The 14,620-nt window shown below is 41.7% G+C and overlaps 2 protein-coding genes across 5 annotated transcripts in view; both read right to left on the bottom strand.

Moving 5' to 3' along the window:
- Positions 1–1,981: 1,981 nt before the first annotated feature.
- LOC146300437 (phospholipase A2 inhibitor and Ly6/PLAUR domain-containing protein-like) lies at positions 1,982–9,478 on the bottom strand. Its single transcript, XM_084702578.1, has 5 exons — positions 8,823–9,478; positions 8,452–8,568; positions 8,151–8,297; positions 3,709–3,819; positions 1,982–3,533 (listed from the first exon to the last, which is right to left on the bottom strand). The coding sequence occupies exons 1-5, from the start codon at positions 8,866–8,868 to the stop codon at positions 3,334–3,336; spliced, it is 621 nt and encodes a 206-aa protein (XP_084558704.1). The 5' UTR covers positions 8,869–9,478; the 3' UTR covers positions 1,982–3,333.
- Positions 9,479–13,182: 3,704 nt separating this feature from the next.
- Positions 13,183–14,620, bottom strand: part of LOC146300436 (maternal B9.15 protein) — a 7,772-nt gene continuing 6,334 nt past the window's right edge. For all 4 annotated transcript variants that reach the window (XM_084702406.1, XM_084702407.1, XM_084702404.1 and 1 more), the window contains exon 5: positions 13,183–14,547. In XM_084702406.1, coding sequence (XP_084558532.1) covers positions 14,347–14,547 — 201 coding nt within the window. In that variant the 3' untranslated portion in view covers positions 13,183–14,346. The remainder of the gene's footprint in view (positions 14,548–14,620) is intronic.

The raw sequence follows: 14,620 nt of genomic DNA, 5'->3' as shown, positions 1-14,620 counted from the left end.
AGTTGTTTTCGTTGACACTCCCCTGGTGTCCCTGTTTAGGAAATAAATCATTAGTGTAAATCATTTCCAAGGAAAGTTAAAGATACAAATACATATCCAAGAATAACACCTCTGATGTTGTTGGTCCATCTTGTCTCTAATGGCTGGTGCCAGGCGTGGGAGCTTGTGAACATTGCGTGGGAGCTTGTGAACATTGCGTGGGAGCTGGTGGAGGTGGCGTGGGAGCTGGTGGAGGTGGCGTGGGAGCTGGTGGAGGTGGCGTGGGAGCTGGTGCTGTTGTCTTAATTAGCTTTGCACACTCTGCAGTGACATATTTAACTGCATCCTTAGCTTTAACTGGCGATCATTTTGAATCGTGGATTCAGTTGCAGCCTGTAGGCATATATAGCCTCTGGACTTTGCCTGGCTTTCAAGCATCGCAGTAGCTTCTCCCCAAGTTTACGTGTTCATTGTTTCCACGTGTTGTATTGTAAGTGCTGTTGGACTGAAGGGCGTAGTTTTGGTCGCAGCTTTGGTAGGGGCACTGAACGCCTCCCCCCTCAAAAAAAAAAAAAAATTAAGTAATTGGTTTAGGTTTTATGGAGCTGTACTAGGCCTACATAATCTGTACTGGACTTCTTAGAAATAAATAATGATTTATTTTTGGGCATCCCAATTTATGGCACCTTTTTACTATTTCGCTCGTTAATTTCCAGCCACGGCATAAATATTCAAATGAAAAATAACATTCTCAGTAGCCTAACCCGTTTCAGCTAGACCTATGATAGGCTAGTCTCATCTGGGTCTCATTTACATGATATATTTTGTCAGGATTCGCATACATGCCACTGCAAAATGGCTGAGGGCAGGGGCAAATCTAGGTTCCCACTTTTGGGGGGGATAAGCCCCTAGATAAAACCTTTTATTTTTCCTGAGACCCAGCAAAACTAGGGGGGTCTGGGGGCATGTTTCCCCAGAAGAAATGTTTGAAAATATCCTTTTAAATAGAGTTCTGTGGGTTTAAGGAAGAAAGATGAACTAGTTTAGAATATATATATATATATATATATATATATATATATATATATATATATATATATATATATATATATATATATATATATATATATATATATATATATATATATGGGGGGCTAATTAAACTTTTGGGGGGGCTCCAGACCCCCAAAATAGGGCTAGATACGCCCATGGCTGAGGGTGGTTGTGATATCGTCCTTAAAAACGCTTCATGCGTTTTAAAAGCTGAGATATGGAACTTCATTTGATTTTACCAACAGACTGGGGAGCATGAACTGGATAAATCGCATGAGATATGCAAAGCCTGTCACACCTAAATTAAATACGTAGGGAACACTACCAACTTTAGGAATCACGTTAGCCGTTTCCATCCTGAGTTGCCAGCAACAACACCTGCCGCGGAAAATGCAAACTGGGCCAGTGACTCAGAGGATTGATGCACTCCGTTTTCAACAGTGCTAGCTAATAATGCTGTCTGCTGTGTTCAGACTGTTGAATAAAAAAAGATTGTTTATATCTTACTACTTCATGGATATATCTTAGTATATCTTAGTATGTTTGGATGAAAACATAACCATATTAAGTAATATAGAAAACGTTATAATATTGAACAATACAGTATCTTAATGCATTCTGTCAAGTCAAATATCCTATACGGCTTTAATATAAAAATGTTTGACGCATCGTGATGCATTGAGATATCGAATCGCTGACATGATAATCATAATCAAACCGAATCGCGAGATCAGTGAAGATTCACCCCTCTAGTGTGAACACAGAAGAGCCAGACGGTGATCTTAAAACACAGACGGGCAGATCGGTAGGCCTATCATTTTTAAACTTTCTTTCGTTTTGTAATGTTTTCTTAGCCTACCTCAAATCTTACTTGTGTCCGAGTCCAATACCTGGACTTCTGTGTATGTGTTGCAGCGGCAAATTTGCAAGCTCAGAAGAGGGCGGTGACATGGAATTCTGCAGGCATCAGTTTGTGTTTTTGGTTAAACTACTTGATTTTACAAGCGTTGATTGGGATACTGCGTTTATTTTTATTTTTGGGATTATCAATCTAAATGAATGCACTGACTAATAAAGTAAATTGTTAAAACTCAAACTTTTGATTTTACTGGGGCACAGCAGATTTATACTGGGGCACGCGTCCCAGTAAAAAGGGTCTAACGATGCCCCTGGGCTACACTCAAAAGATTTGGGTCCGTAACCCCAGCAAAAATGGATGTGTATGATAAAAAAATATATTGTCATTGTCCTTATTAAACGACTCAATAGTCACACATTTAAGATTTAGGGACAGTGCATAGCGTGTTCAGATTGCCTCAGTATAGAACACTTTAAGTGTAGTCTGGTTTTGGGGGAAGGGGGGGGGGAGGAGTTAATAAGTAAAATGTATTTGTATAGCACCTCAGATAAAAATCACAAAGTGCTTCACAACAAAATGCAATACAACACCACAAATTAAGATACAAGAACATTTTAAATAGAAAACATGACAAACAACCATAAAAAACCCTCAACTAACTTCAATTGCTTTTTAAGTGTTGACAGAAGTCACACACCGTAGAAAGGGAGGCCAGACATTCCACAGCCTAGAAACTATAGCTTGGAATGATCGATCCCCTCTAGTTTTAAAATTAGTACAGGGAACCACTAGTAGCTTCTGCCCTTATGACCTCAGATGACTAGTGGGGGTATGAAGCTGTATCAAATCCGAGGTGCAGGGACCATGCAGAGCGCTAAAGGTAAGGATCAATATTTTAAATTCTATACTGGACTGGTAACCAGTGACTTCGATTCCTGGCCGGTGCACATGACGTTGTGTCCTTGGGCAAGGCACTTCACCCTACTTGCCTCGGGGAGAATGTCCCTGTACTTACTGTAAGTCGCTCTGGATAAGAGTGTCTGCTAAATGACTAACTAATGTAAATGTATTACAATAATCTAAACAAGAGGAAATAAAAGCATGAATTACCATCTCCAATTCACCCTTTGACGCTAGTGTTCTTAATTTGGAAATATTCCTCAGTTGGAAGAAACAGTTTCTAACTAATTGTTTAGAATGATGCCCCAAGAACATAGCTGAATCAAAAACAACACCTAAGCTTCTTAGGTTGGGGTGTGTTGTGGATTCCAAAGATGAGTGTGGATCACACGACGTGAACAGATCGAATTCTGTAAAACACCAAGAAATATCCCCTAAACGCCACATTAAGTGAAAGGCCAAAACAAACGGTTTTGTGAGCACAGAGGAAAGCTGCAGAGAAAGATGGTTGGATGAGGTGAATCATCCTTGGACTGTGCTTCTCAGTGGAAGAGGGAGACAGACAGCAGGGGGGCCACCAGGAACAGCAGGCTCACGGTGAGGCTCCGTGCGTCGTTGCACAGGTTGCCTTCACAGCAGTCCAGATTGACGCTCATGCCTGGCAGTTCAGCGGACATGGACCCTGCACACATACTCTTGCTGGCACATCCCTTCAAGGAAACCTTCTGGCCTGAGACATCAGCTACAAGCACAAGAAGAAGCACTGTTATTCCCTCGGTTTACCGTCACACCTGTGCTGTGCACAGACAAAGGTGCATTTTTCTGAAAGTCATTTGAGATATAGAACAACAAGCACTGTCATGAGTGGGATTTGACATCTTTGGGAATAAAAGAGAACCAGTCATGTGAAACATTACCTATAGTGGAGATACAGCTATTCTCGTCCCCCAGGCAGTTTAGAGTGGTGAGGCAATCCTGGCCGTTGCATGTGAAGCACTGTTTCCCATTTGGGGTACTACCGCTGGATTCTGTGGAGCAGAAAAAAAGAAGCACTGAAGTTACCACAGGCTAGACATAGGCGCCGATTTATGTTTTTCTGATGTCTGATACGGATTATTATACCATGGTCTGGGTGAATACTTGATTCTGATTGGCTGCAGGAGTGTCCATTATCGGGTGATAACAATAACGAGAACTACTGCGTCATTGCAGCAAAACTGTCTTTTCACCGTTCTAAATTATTCCGCTGGCAATATAGTATATGAGCCTGTACAATGTGGCTGAAATAAGTAACCATAACAACAGTGACAGAGTCAAAGCCTCTATTTACAACTTTGAAAGACTTTAACAAGAAGCTAACTTGTAATTTACGAGTGACTTCAATATTTATTTTAACCTATTTGAAAATTTTACCTTTCCGAATGTACTGTGTCAGTGTAATGTAACCGCTCATCTCACATCCCATTTGCTATATATTAGTCAATGTACTTCAGACAGGCTGCGGCCAACTCTTGACATGGCCGATTATTTATTTTTATCTAGATTTTATTTGGGGACAATGACATTGTTCGATAGCTGGCTAGTCATGTTGTTAAATTATAATTACTGTAACTCTTTGGAGCGCATAGATTACCCTATTCCTTACGAGCATATTTGGGAAACGCAGGTAAGAAATATTGATGGTTTAGTTTTTTGCTCGGTCGTTGCTACGATCCATCGTTATCGGGAAACGCAGCCCTGGGCGGTAACCCGGATGCGCGGCCATTGTGGAGACACTCAATTGTAAAAAACTGAACAGAGGACAATGGAGTATTGTGCGCTTTGGATACTTTGAGTGAATGTAGCCATGTCCAAACAACCGAAAATCCCGAAGATCCCTACGAGTTAGCTCCCTCTTCTTGGATCCGCGACGACCCGGTGATTCTTCCTTCCGTTGCATATCCCGATATAGTCAACAACCAGGTTTTCTCGCCGAGCCCATACATAGCGGAAGACCTTAAATCCTACAAAGGTTTGGAGGCCTATAACCAGATGGTGTGTGGATGGGTGAGGGAGACGCAGTACCAAGTTATCAACAACCGTTGTGTTGTGAAGGCCAAAGTAAATAATGCGATAACGTCTTTAACCAACCTAACCTCAACTGTATGATATCATTGCAATACTCAAGGTGTAGCCAAGTGACTCTCAATTGTGTTTTTTCCCTGGTAGATCTTGGTTGAGCATTGCCAACCACAAGCGCCTGCTTTACTTTGATAATCTCTGACATTCCTCTCCTTGGTTTTTAAATAACTTTTGGAAGTCGATAATATTCCAAATGTTTTTCTCGATCTGTCCTATTGGTACAACCTGAAACACGGCAATAATTAACCATTTTCCTTGACGACGTTCGGTATATACTTCAGTGCCTGTGCTTTGTTGTGATGCGGAGTGCCTCCAATATGGCGACTTCCGGTCTGATGACGCGTTGTGAAAACCCTCTATAGGGTCAATGATTCTCCGTAAAAAAAAAAAAAATGAATTGTTGTTTGACAGCCATCAACAGAACAGAAGACTTAAACATTATTTGCAGGCAATGAGGGAGTGAATGTGACCGTGCACCGCGTGTGCACCGTTGAACAAGGGAGCGTGGCCGTAGCGTAGTTCAGCACAGACTTGACATTTTCTCAGGAATTTTCACTGTTGCAATCGCTGTTGTGTTTATTTGAATGAAATGCAGTTTTGCAGGGCAAAATAGCATTTGCAATACCGTTTTTGTGCAAAATCTATATTAAATATTAAAACATATGGGGGGGGGGGGGCAAGCGTGAAGCTCGCCTGGAACATCAAATGTGCAAGGGCCGGGTTTGCTGTATCCTTCTCAACTTTTTTACCCCTGACCTGTTTGCATGCCTGCTAATTATAATAAATCATATAGCCTAATTGGGGTGTGCTTGCCTTCGGCTAGCACAAACCATTGTAATCTCACATATATATTATTATTGTTTATTTTCGCGCTCCCTAAGGCTCAGTCAATATTTGAACTACATAGACAACGGTGGTGTCAAAAGTTTCGTCTTGGTAGCGATTGCATTGCTTCTATTCGGATTTACGTTCTGTTGCACAGTTTAGGAGGTTACAATGTTTTTGTGGCGACAAAGTGCCTTTAGTCGATGAAGGGTAATCTGAGCTAGCAACGTCACCACACTTCAGCAACGACGCATGGATACAACGTGATAGAGGAGACGTTCTAGCACACAAATTGGAGCTTGGATTATGAGTGAAAAATCCCACCCATTTGACTTTGTTGAGAAAGTGATTTCGAGTGGAACTGAAATATCGGATGTTTGATTTAGGTCGTCAAAGTCTTTGAAATTTGAGCGAGTGCAGCAGGTCGTCCGTGAGACCGCCTAGTCTTTTAGGCGGCAGCCATGCTACTTGCTAGACAACGTCATAGTAGTATTTTTGTAGCCAATTTTATAGTTCAATTTTACACAAAAAAACAGAAAGAGGGAAATGTTATGACGATATGACTTGTGATAACAGCCAGGTGGTGAGATTTTAATGTAGGTTGCTGTAAAAACTGATTTGTTTGCTACGTGAGAGCCCCGTAATTGCGGCAGCAACAACAGTGTTGTCGATCTGCGCCTGGTGAGTATTTTCTTAATTTCGTACCAGGGTCAATTCTCCATCCAAATGGACAGCAGTGTTTTTAAAGATATGGCGATTGCGAAGACAGCCAGCGGGTCAGCATATTTTTGTTATTTGTGTAAAACTTTGAATTTGAGTGAGACCGAACAGAACATCTTGTTTTGACGTTAGCCTTAAAGTCACAGACTTGGCTCGCCCACTGGCAGTGTGTAGTAGTAGCAGGCTACAGTACTGTCTTCAATGCCACAGCTATGGCTAAACTTTATTATGTCTTATTACATGGCTGTTCTTAATACAGTACAATGCTCCAATCACTTGAATGGTGCTTCCCAACGTTCTGCGGTGAACAATTTTCTCATATTTGACCGTTGCTATGCATATTTGACAGCTGTCAATGGAAGTGGCCTTTTTGCCTCAGATTCACGTCTTTCGTAGCACTCCGCAAGTAGTCCGGTAACTTTTCAACCCCAGCATACTGTTGCTTAGCGACGTCAGCTGATTTGAAACAAAGAACGTTCAAAGTCTATGAAGTTCAACGTCTTTGGCGAACTATTTCTTTGCTGATCGACAATACGAATGGTAACAAATACATTGTAAAAAAAGACACACTGTGTCAAGTTATTTTTGTTCGCAAGTAGCCGTGTAATAAGCGGGATAATGTATAGAACGCCGGTCATTATTGGGAAAATAAGCCCCGACAGGGCGAACAGCACTTCGACACGCAGCGAAGGCGTTTTGTTTCGCCCTGAAGGGGCTTATTTTCCCAATAATGACCGGCGTTCTGTACATTATCCATTACAAAAGAAACGTTCTCATTTCCGGCGCTTTCAAACAATCAGTGAAGTGTGGATAGCAACAGCAGCTAGCTTGCCTCTAGCAAACTGCTTTTTAATTAGCCATGTCCCCCTAAATTTATACCGAACTTATTTACGTTTTGGGGGGCTTATTTTCAGTTAGCAGACGGTACTATTTGAATCGCAATTCCATCTGAAATACTGCCAGTGACAACGTTGTTACAGTAGCTTGTTTCAAAGGGGGTTTCTTGTTTCAAAGGGTGTTCTTAATGAATTATGCTCTGTGCACGATCGTACTGACGAACTTCCGCTGTAGCCAAAATTCGGGAAATCAGTTTCCGGTTTACTGGAGACCATCACCTGAGTTTCCAAAATGCTCAGCTTCAGTAGATGTCTCCAAGACCTGCCTTAAATAAGCGTCAGTCCATCGCATCGTAAATGCTTTTTCCCCTGCTCCAACAAGCAAGCGGGACAAGGGATTCAAACTGTACATATCCAGTTATCTGCACAACTATGAGCGTAAGTAGTATAATGTGGTGTTCCGGTCGGCTAGCGTCTAAGCTGGTTAGCGATGTGTTCATTTTAGTGTAGTATAGAAGCATGTTTTTCCTTATTTGAAACGCTTACTGTCGGTTTTTATGTATTATCATTTGTATTTCTGCCCCTCTCTATCCATAATCGTTTTTCTTTGAAACATGATAGCTTAATATAGCCCGATAGCCCGAATTTTGGCTACAGCGGAAGTTCGTCAGTACTATTGTGCACAGAGCCTATATCAGTAGGCTAAATGCTTGAAAATATCACTAGATGGGAAAACGGACCCACCTGCAACCGACGCAAGCACACCCTACAATTTCCCCAGAAATTGTACCCTCTCTAGTTATTATTACAAATATAGATTTTACGTATGTAAAAAATGTTTACATGGAAAGACTAACCTGGTACATTCTGAGAGTTGCAGAGGTCCGTGGTGCAGCACTTGCTATTTTGCAATGTCCTTGAGATTCCAAAGTTCATTGACCCTGTCAGGCACTCAGCAGGCGCAGCACAGCTCTTCATGGTCATATCTGAGATTTTTGACCCTCCTTGATAGTTATGGAAGATAATTACAGTCATTCAAAACTGGAATTCATTATGTCTGTAATGAAAAGAATTCAGCCAATAACCTGTATCGTGATAAAGCCAATATACAGTACATCATGATAAAAATAAAATTAGTTTTGCAGTAAATTATCTGACCCATGTAAGATGTGACCCTCATTGCTGCACATTGAGTGGAACTGGGACATGTCTTCTGGGTGTCCACGCATGATCCTGATGCCCCGGGTACGCACTCGTGACAGGTGAGTGTGAAGGCTAAAATATGGGTGTATCAGAACAGGTTATTTCGGTTATTAGCAACTGCAAATACATTGACAATATGTCTGCTATAATGAGAATACAAAACAGAAGGCTTGCATCAATGATTCTAATTGGATTAGGCTACTTTCATTTGGAAATCACATAACCAAAACCTTAGGATATTAATCAGCAGCCATAGGTAGCTTAATATTTTTTAGCTGAAACTATGCAAACAGTCTAGGATAGGCTATAGTGTATTTGAGACTTACCTGTGGAAAACAGAGCATATCCAACGAAAAGTACGACAAAACGCATTGTGGCGCAAATTGGTTGATTTATGTCCGACTGATCCAGTTCAACTCAACCCGACTGGGATCTTTTAAAGGTGTTTTCTGGGAGTGGTTTATTGCGGGGAAAAGAAACTTAACTCATTTCTGTGAAATGGATAGCCTACCTATTGTCACGGCCACAGCCGTGCCCCCGTTTTTAGTTTTGCCCTGCCCTAGTGTTTCCCTGTGTCTCTCATTGTCTTCACCTGTGTCTCATTGAGTGGTTTCAGTTCTTGTTTGTCTCATCATGTCCACCAGTGTCTTGTTTGGTTCTGTGTATTTGTGTCCAGTCTTTGTCTGTCCCTATGTTGCTTTGAGTACCTTGTCTGTTTTCCAGTTCTGATTAATAAACCTTTTTTAATACAATGCTTGGCTACTCTCCTGCGTTTGGGTCCTACCCCACGTAAACATTGGTGTATTTTATGTTTTGATTAGATTATGATCACCTGCGAAAACTATGTTAAATGTTTGCGGTTTAATAGATCCTAATTTAGTTTGTTGTGTATTTTCATTTTGGTTTTCCTGTCCCTTAAGGCAGGTCACACACCTGGTAAAAGAAGGGAGACCAGAGGGTTGGGGGGTTGATTTGTAAAGGGAGAGGAATGTTGCTGTTATGTTGCAGACTGAATTAAAGAAATATTCATTTTCACCGTTGTAACCCGTGTCTTACTTTGTCCCTGCCGAAGAGACGTGATTTTACCGTGAAGGCTTACAGAAGTAAGGATAACACTAGAATTAGTTGAGCATGATGTGGACCATATTGTTTTTGTATGTATCTGGCTCTTGGTAAGATTCTCATTTCCCAGTGTGGCCCTTGGTGAAATTGAGTTTGACACCCCTGTGCTATGGCTAGGATTCATCTCTTCTCTCTAATATGCCAGGAATCTTTGTTTGAGTGTGTCCACATTAGGTTCCACGATTATCTAGAGAACCGGGCACTCTGCAAAGTTCAAAATTTCACAGGTGTCCTCTTTATAATCCAACGGAGTAAAGTGCAGCGATGTACATTATTCACATCAGCATTCCGATTTTATTTTAAACAATCCCTTTTTATTATTTTTTACAATCTTTCATGTGCCTCCACCGAGAACTTATGAGAACTCATCCCAGCCCCTTCACTCTGATTGGTCCTCTGGTCATCCCTCGCACAATACACGTCCCTAGCGGCTACACTAGGTTGTATCGAGGTTGTATCGGAAGCTGGATGATAACTTCAGTAATTATATTTTGTTAATGAATTAATGCGGTTAGCAAAGACATTAGCAATTACACTAAGCGAGTGGCGAACGACACCTTGTGACGGAGCGTGATTTCAAACAAGGGTTTTGCCACCAAGTAAGTCATGGTTTGCAGAGGGGTCAAATACTTCTTTGACTCATTAAAATGCAAATCAATTTATAACAATTTTGAAATGTGTTTTTCTGGATTTTTGTTTTCTGTTCAAATAAATCTACCATTACTATAGACGGATCATTTCTGTGTCAGTGGGCAAATATACAAAATCAACGGTGGATCACAGAATGTTTCCCTCACTGTGTGTATGCCGCTCCAAAGTGACTGAATACATGCAACAGCAGGTTGTCCAGATGAAGGCCAGAGGGATGACCCTATCAGCCATTGCAACATCAGCTGGTCGTTCCAAATCTGATTCTACAATATTGCAGCTTTACAAAAGACAATAATTCATTCAAGTCCCCCCAAAAGCCTGGTCGTTTACATAAGACCAATGCACAAGAGCACAGGATAATGTGGAAAGTCTTATTGGGGAATCTGTTCAGCAATGCAGCTGGAATTGCTTGCCAGTTCAGTGCTGAACAGGGTAATGCTTGGGACACACCATAGGATAATCGGGCCGATTTCCCCCATTCCAACAATCCTAGGTAATGTCCCGATTATCTAAATGGTTCTACAGATTATTATATCAGATGTTCCCTCGGTGTGAGGCAGGGGCGATTCAAGGATCAGACCTTCACGGGTGCTCAGCCCCCAATGAGAATGTGACATGAATACAGTGCCTTGCAAAAGTGCTAAACCCCCTTGCTATAACTCCCTAATTTCACTGTATGACAATTAATACATTTATGTATTATTATGCAAAATATGGAATGAATGAAAAAACTAAGGATGTCCCTTTCTTCATGAACTACCAGCATCAAATGATACAATAATAATTTGTATTTTATTACTATTTTTAGGTGTGCTGAGATGAAATGTAGGCTTGAGCAGCCCTAAAAAGGGTCTAAAATTGCCAATGGTGTGAGTTGAAATCTTTCAGTGTGTCCTCAGCACAAGGATCTGTCTCTGCATACAGTGTCTCGCCGTTTAAGAGAATTCAGACTGAATGCCCACTGCAGTGACAATGGCCATCAGCAGCAACAATTAAAAGGTGGCATCTGGGAGCCCGGACAAGGTGGCGCATGGGAGTGCGGCCAGAACTCCTCAGCATGGACAGCCTCGGTGGTCTGGATGCTGGGCGGCTCAAGCTTGGTTGACTGGGCACTGGGTGCCACAAACTTGGGGCGAGGCTGGGACACAGGGCGGGACCGGGACTGGGTACTGGCGGCAAGCAGCCGAGACTCCGGCAGGAACAGCTTCTGTCATCTGGGCGGCTCAACCTTGGTTGACTGGGCGCTGGGCAGCACAACCTTGGGACGAGGCATGGACACAGGGCAGAACCGTGGCTGGAGTCAGGGTCTACTAGTCCAGCGATCTTTCCATTGCTTCACAATCACATCCGTTCCACTTTATCAGTAGGGAGAATACCCATAGCAATAGAATTCCACTCCGCGTTTTCTAGACAAACAGCATCACGCACGCAGGCTGTGTCTACTACCGCGCACTTGTGCACTTCGAGCACTGACTTTCAGTGCTTAGGGCGCTTCACTCACAAAACCAGCAGAATTTAGTGCACTGAAAGTACCCTGATGGTGCACTTCAAACGGTCCAAAAAAAAATGTACAACGATGGACACTACTCGCCCTAAACGGATGCCATCTTCACTGCGTAGCGGAAGAGGAGGAGTCCTTTCGGCAGCTTTTTCCACTTGGGGTGGAGAAGCGCGTTCATTTTGGCAGGTTTCGCGGGTGTCGCGAGCAGATTTGCGTCCGTCACTTCCGTCAGTGTTCATTCAGACAGCACTTATCAGCGACGAAGTGCACTGAATATGTAAGTGCACTGTTTCGCAGTGCACTGTATTGCAGTGTCCTTCTAAAGTGCGCGGTAGTAGACACAGCCGCAGATTCAACTCCCATACTCTTTGATCGGGGGGGGGGGGTTGCTCAACTTTTAATTTTGGCAATTCGCAGAATTTCATTGCTACATGTTAGTCTGTAACATGAAGGCAAAACTGATTCGGAAAAACTGTTAACAGCATGTGAGCCTACTCATAAAAATGGATAGAGGGAGACCTCTAGTGGCTAAATTAAGTTTCTAGTGAACAAAACAAAAGACTGAAATGTATTTTGAAGTACACAACACAATCTTGGGAAAACACGTCCCAATTACAGTTATAACATTATCACTCCCCACAAACCTTTATTTCTACAACAGGACAGTGTGGACTATGTAAAAGATGGCATTCTCACACTGACACACTGACACACACACGCACACACACACACACACACACACACACACAGCCTCTCACCCCTGTTAGGTCTGTGCTGAAAGACACATCAGGACCTTGGGCCATGTGACACACTAACCCCACACAAATCCTGTCCCAGCCTACTTACGAAAGCATATCAGCGCTCTCAGCCGGAACTGCTTTACTCTGAGCCAGGGGCGTCGCTAGATCCTTTTTATTGGGGCACATGCAATCTGCTGTGCCCCAGTAAAATCTCAAGTTTGAGTTTAAAAAATGTACTTTATTTGTCAGCGCATTCATTTAGACTACCCATCATCTTATTTTGACTCAAACATAATAACAACATGAGTGGAACGTATTATATTACATGAAGCTCAAAAAATGTGCTCACTGACATTAACTATTAATGTCCCTAACAAAGCTGCTGCAAACTTAAGCCCCCGAACTGTAGTTATAGTGGGTTAAACAAGAGAGCATAGTGCATTATGTTGCACACTTATTGTACGCAGCAAGCTTGGAAGATGAAAAAAGTGATATCAGTAATTAGGAGCCTGTGCCCGTCTAGCAACGCTCCTGCTCTGAGCTAGTGTAATCTCTCTATTTCACACTTCAAATCGTACAGTATATTTGCTCTGGATGAGAGCATCTGCTAAATGACTAAAACTATATTTGTAGTTAAGAGACATATATAAGAATAAAAAACACAGCAAAATGTTATGTCAGTTCTTGACAGATTTAATCAACTATTATATGAAAATTGAGGTGCAAGGTATAAAATGTGACTTAAAAAGCACAGTTTTAGAATAAACAGGTAAATTAAATAATAAATATGCACATATCAACAAGGACATAGTCTCTAGTATGAAAACTACCAACAGTATTAAAGTCCAGGGTTCTCCTTTCCAGTGTAGAAAGCGATTTAAAGCTATATATGTCCATGCAAGCAAATTACCATGAAAACCATTTAGGGTAAGACCTACCCAAAAGGTTTGTGCATGACATTGAATTAACAGTATATACATGAGTGCCATTCAATGATGGACCAATAAATAAGTCAATTAATAACTAAACTTGAACTATACATGCAAGATGAATGTGGCAATTGATTGCAAAAGGCTGCAGCATTGTAGCTTAAACGTTATTTAGTATAAAAATATATAGGTTATCATCAGTCAGGTGACAACAGTAATCCACACTAGATTAAAATATCAAAACTAATGTAATACACACACAAGGATTTTGTGTCAAAAATTACATATTGCTATACCGTCTATACACGGGATTTATAATTTCAGCATTGAGAGGCTGAGGTACAAGATTAAAGAGAATCACATCCAAGGATCAAATGTATTACAGACATGGTTGGCATTCAGCCTATTGCTCATTCAGCCTATTGCTGATTCAGTCTGTTGCTGATTCCCTGAGATGCTGTCTGTAATGCAGATCAAACAACAAAAATGACTTTACAATAATTTTAACTGAAATGAGATTCACAGATTAATAATCACAGTTACACGGGGTAATATAACATTGCTATTTTGTCAGCCAAGTATTTGAACACATCAGAAAAAAAGATCTATACACTACAGCACAGATTAGGTTACCTCAAAGACATAACCTGCGGGTAAACCCTTTATACTGTAGGTAAGATCACAAGTCCCTTTTTCCTAAATAAGATATTATTTGCCAAGAGTGTAAAAAAGCTATTGCCTAGTTCTGAGTTGTATTTACTCTAGCAAGTCATTTATGACCTTAATGAGAACATTATGCCTAACTTGAACTAGAAACCCGCCAACTCATAATTATTAACTACAAGCAAGATCGGCTCAAACATTCTGTTGTTTAACCCCTTCTCACACCCCCGTCTTACGTTTTGGTTTAGCCCATAACAGCACCCCATGGCTGAAGGGCGGCATGGGGCAAGATGAACTGTGGGGAGGGCTGAGGCAAAACATAGTAGCCAAATACTGGTGGTGGGGGTGGAGGTGCACACACTGTGGTAAGGAAGACAGGGCCCTTCTTCTTGTACTGAGGCCAAACAGGTCCCGGGTGATAGAAGTACTGCATAGTTGTGGGGGCCTACAGATGGAGGAGAGAAGATGGGGTTTAAGCAATAAACAAGGACACGATTATAGATACTTGAGCTTTAATG

Source organism: Hypomesus nipponensis, chromosome 2, assembly GCF_054491055.1.
Source record: "Hypomesus nipponensis isolate SF chromosome 2, ASM5449105v1, whole genome shotgun sequence".
NCBI classification, from domain to species: Eukaryota; Metazoa; Chordata; class Actinopteri; order Osmeriformes; family Osmeridae; genus Hypomesus; species Hypomesus nipponensis.
Note: the sequence above shows the minus strand (reverse complement) of the source record. Positions and strands in the feature narration are given on the sequence as shown.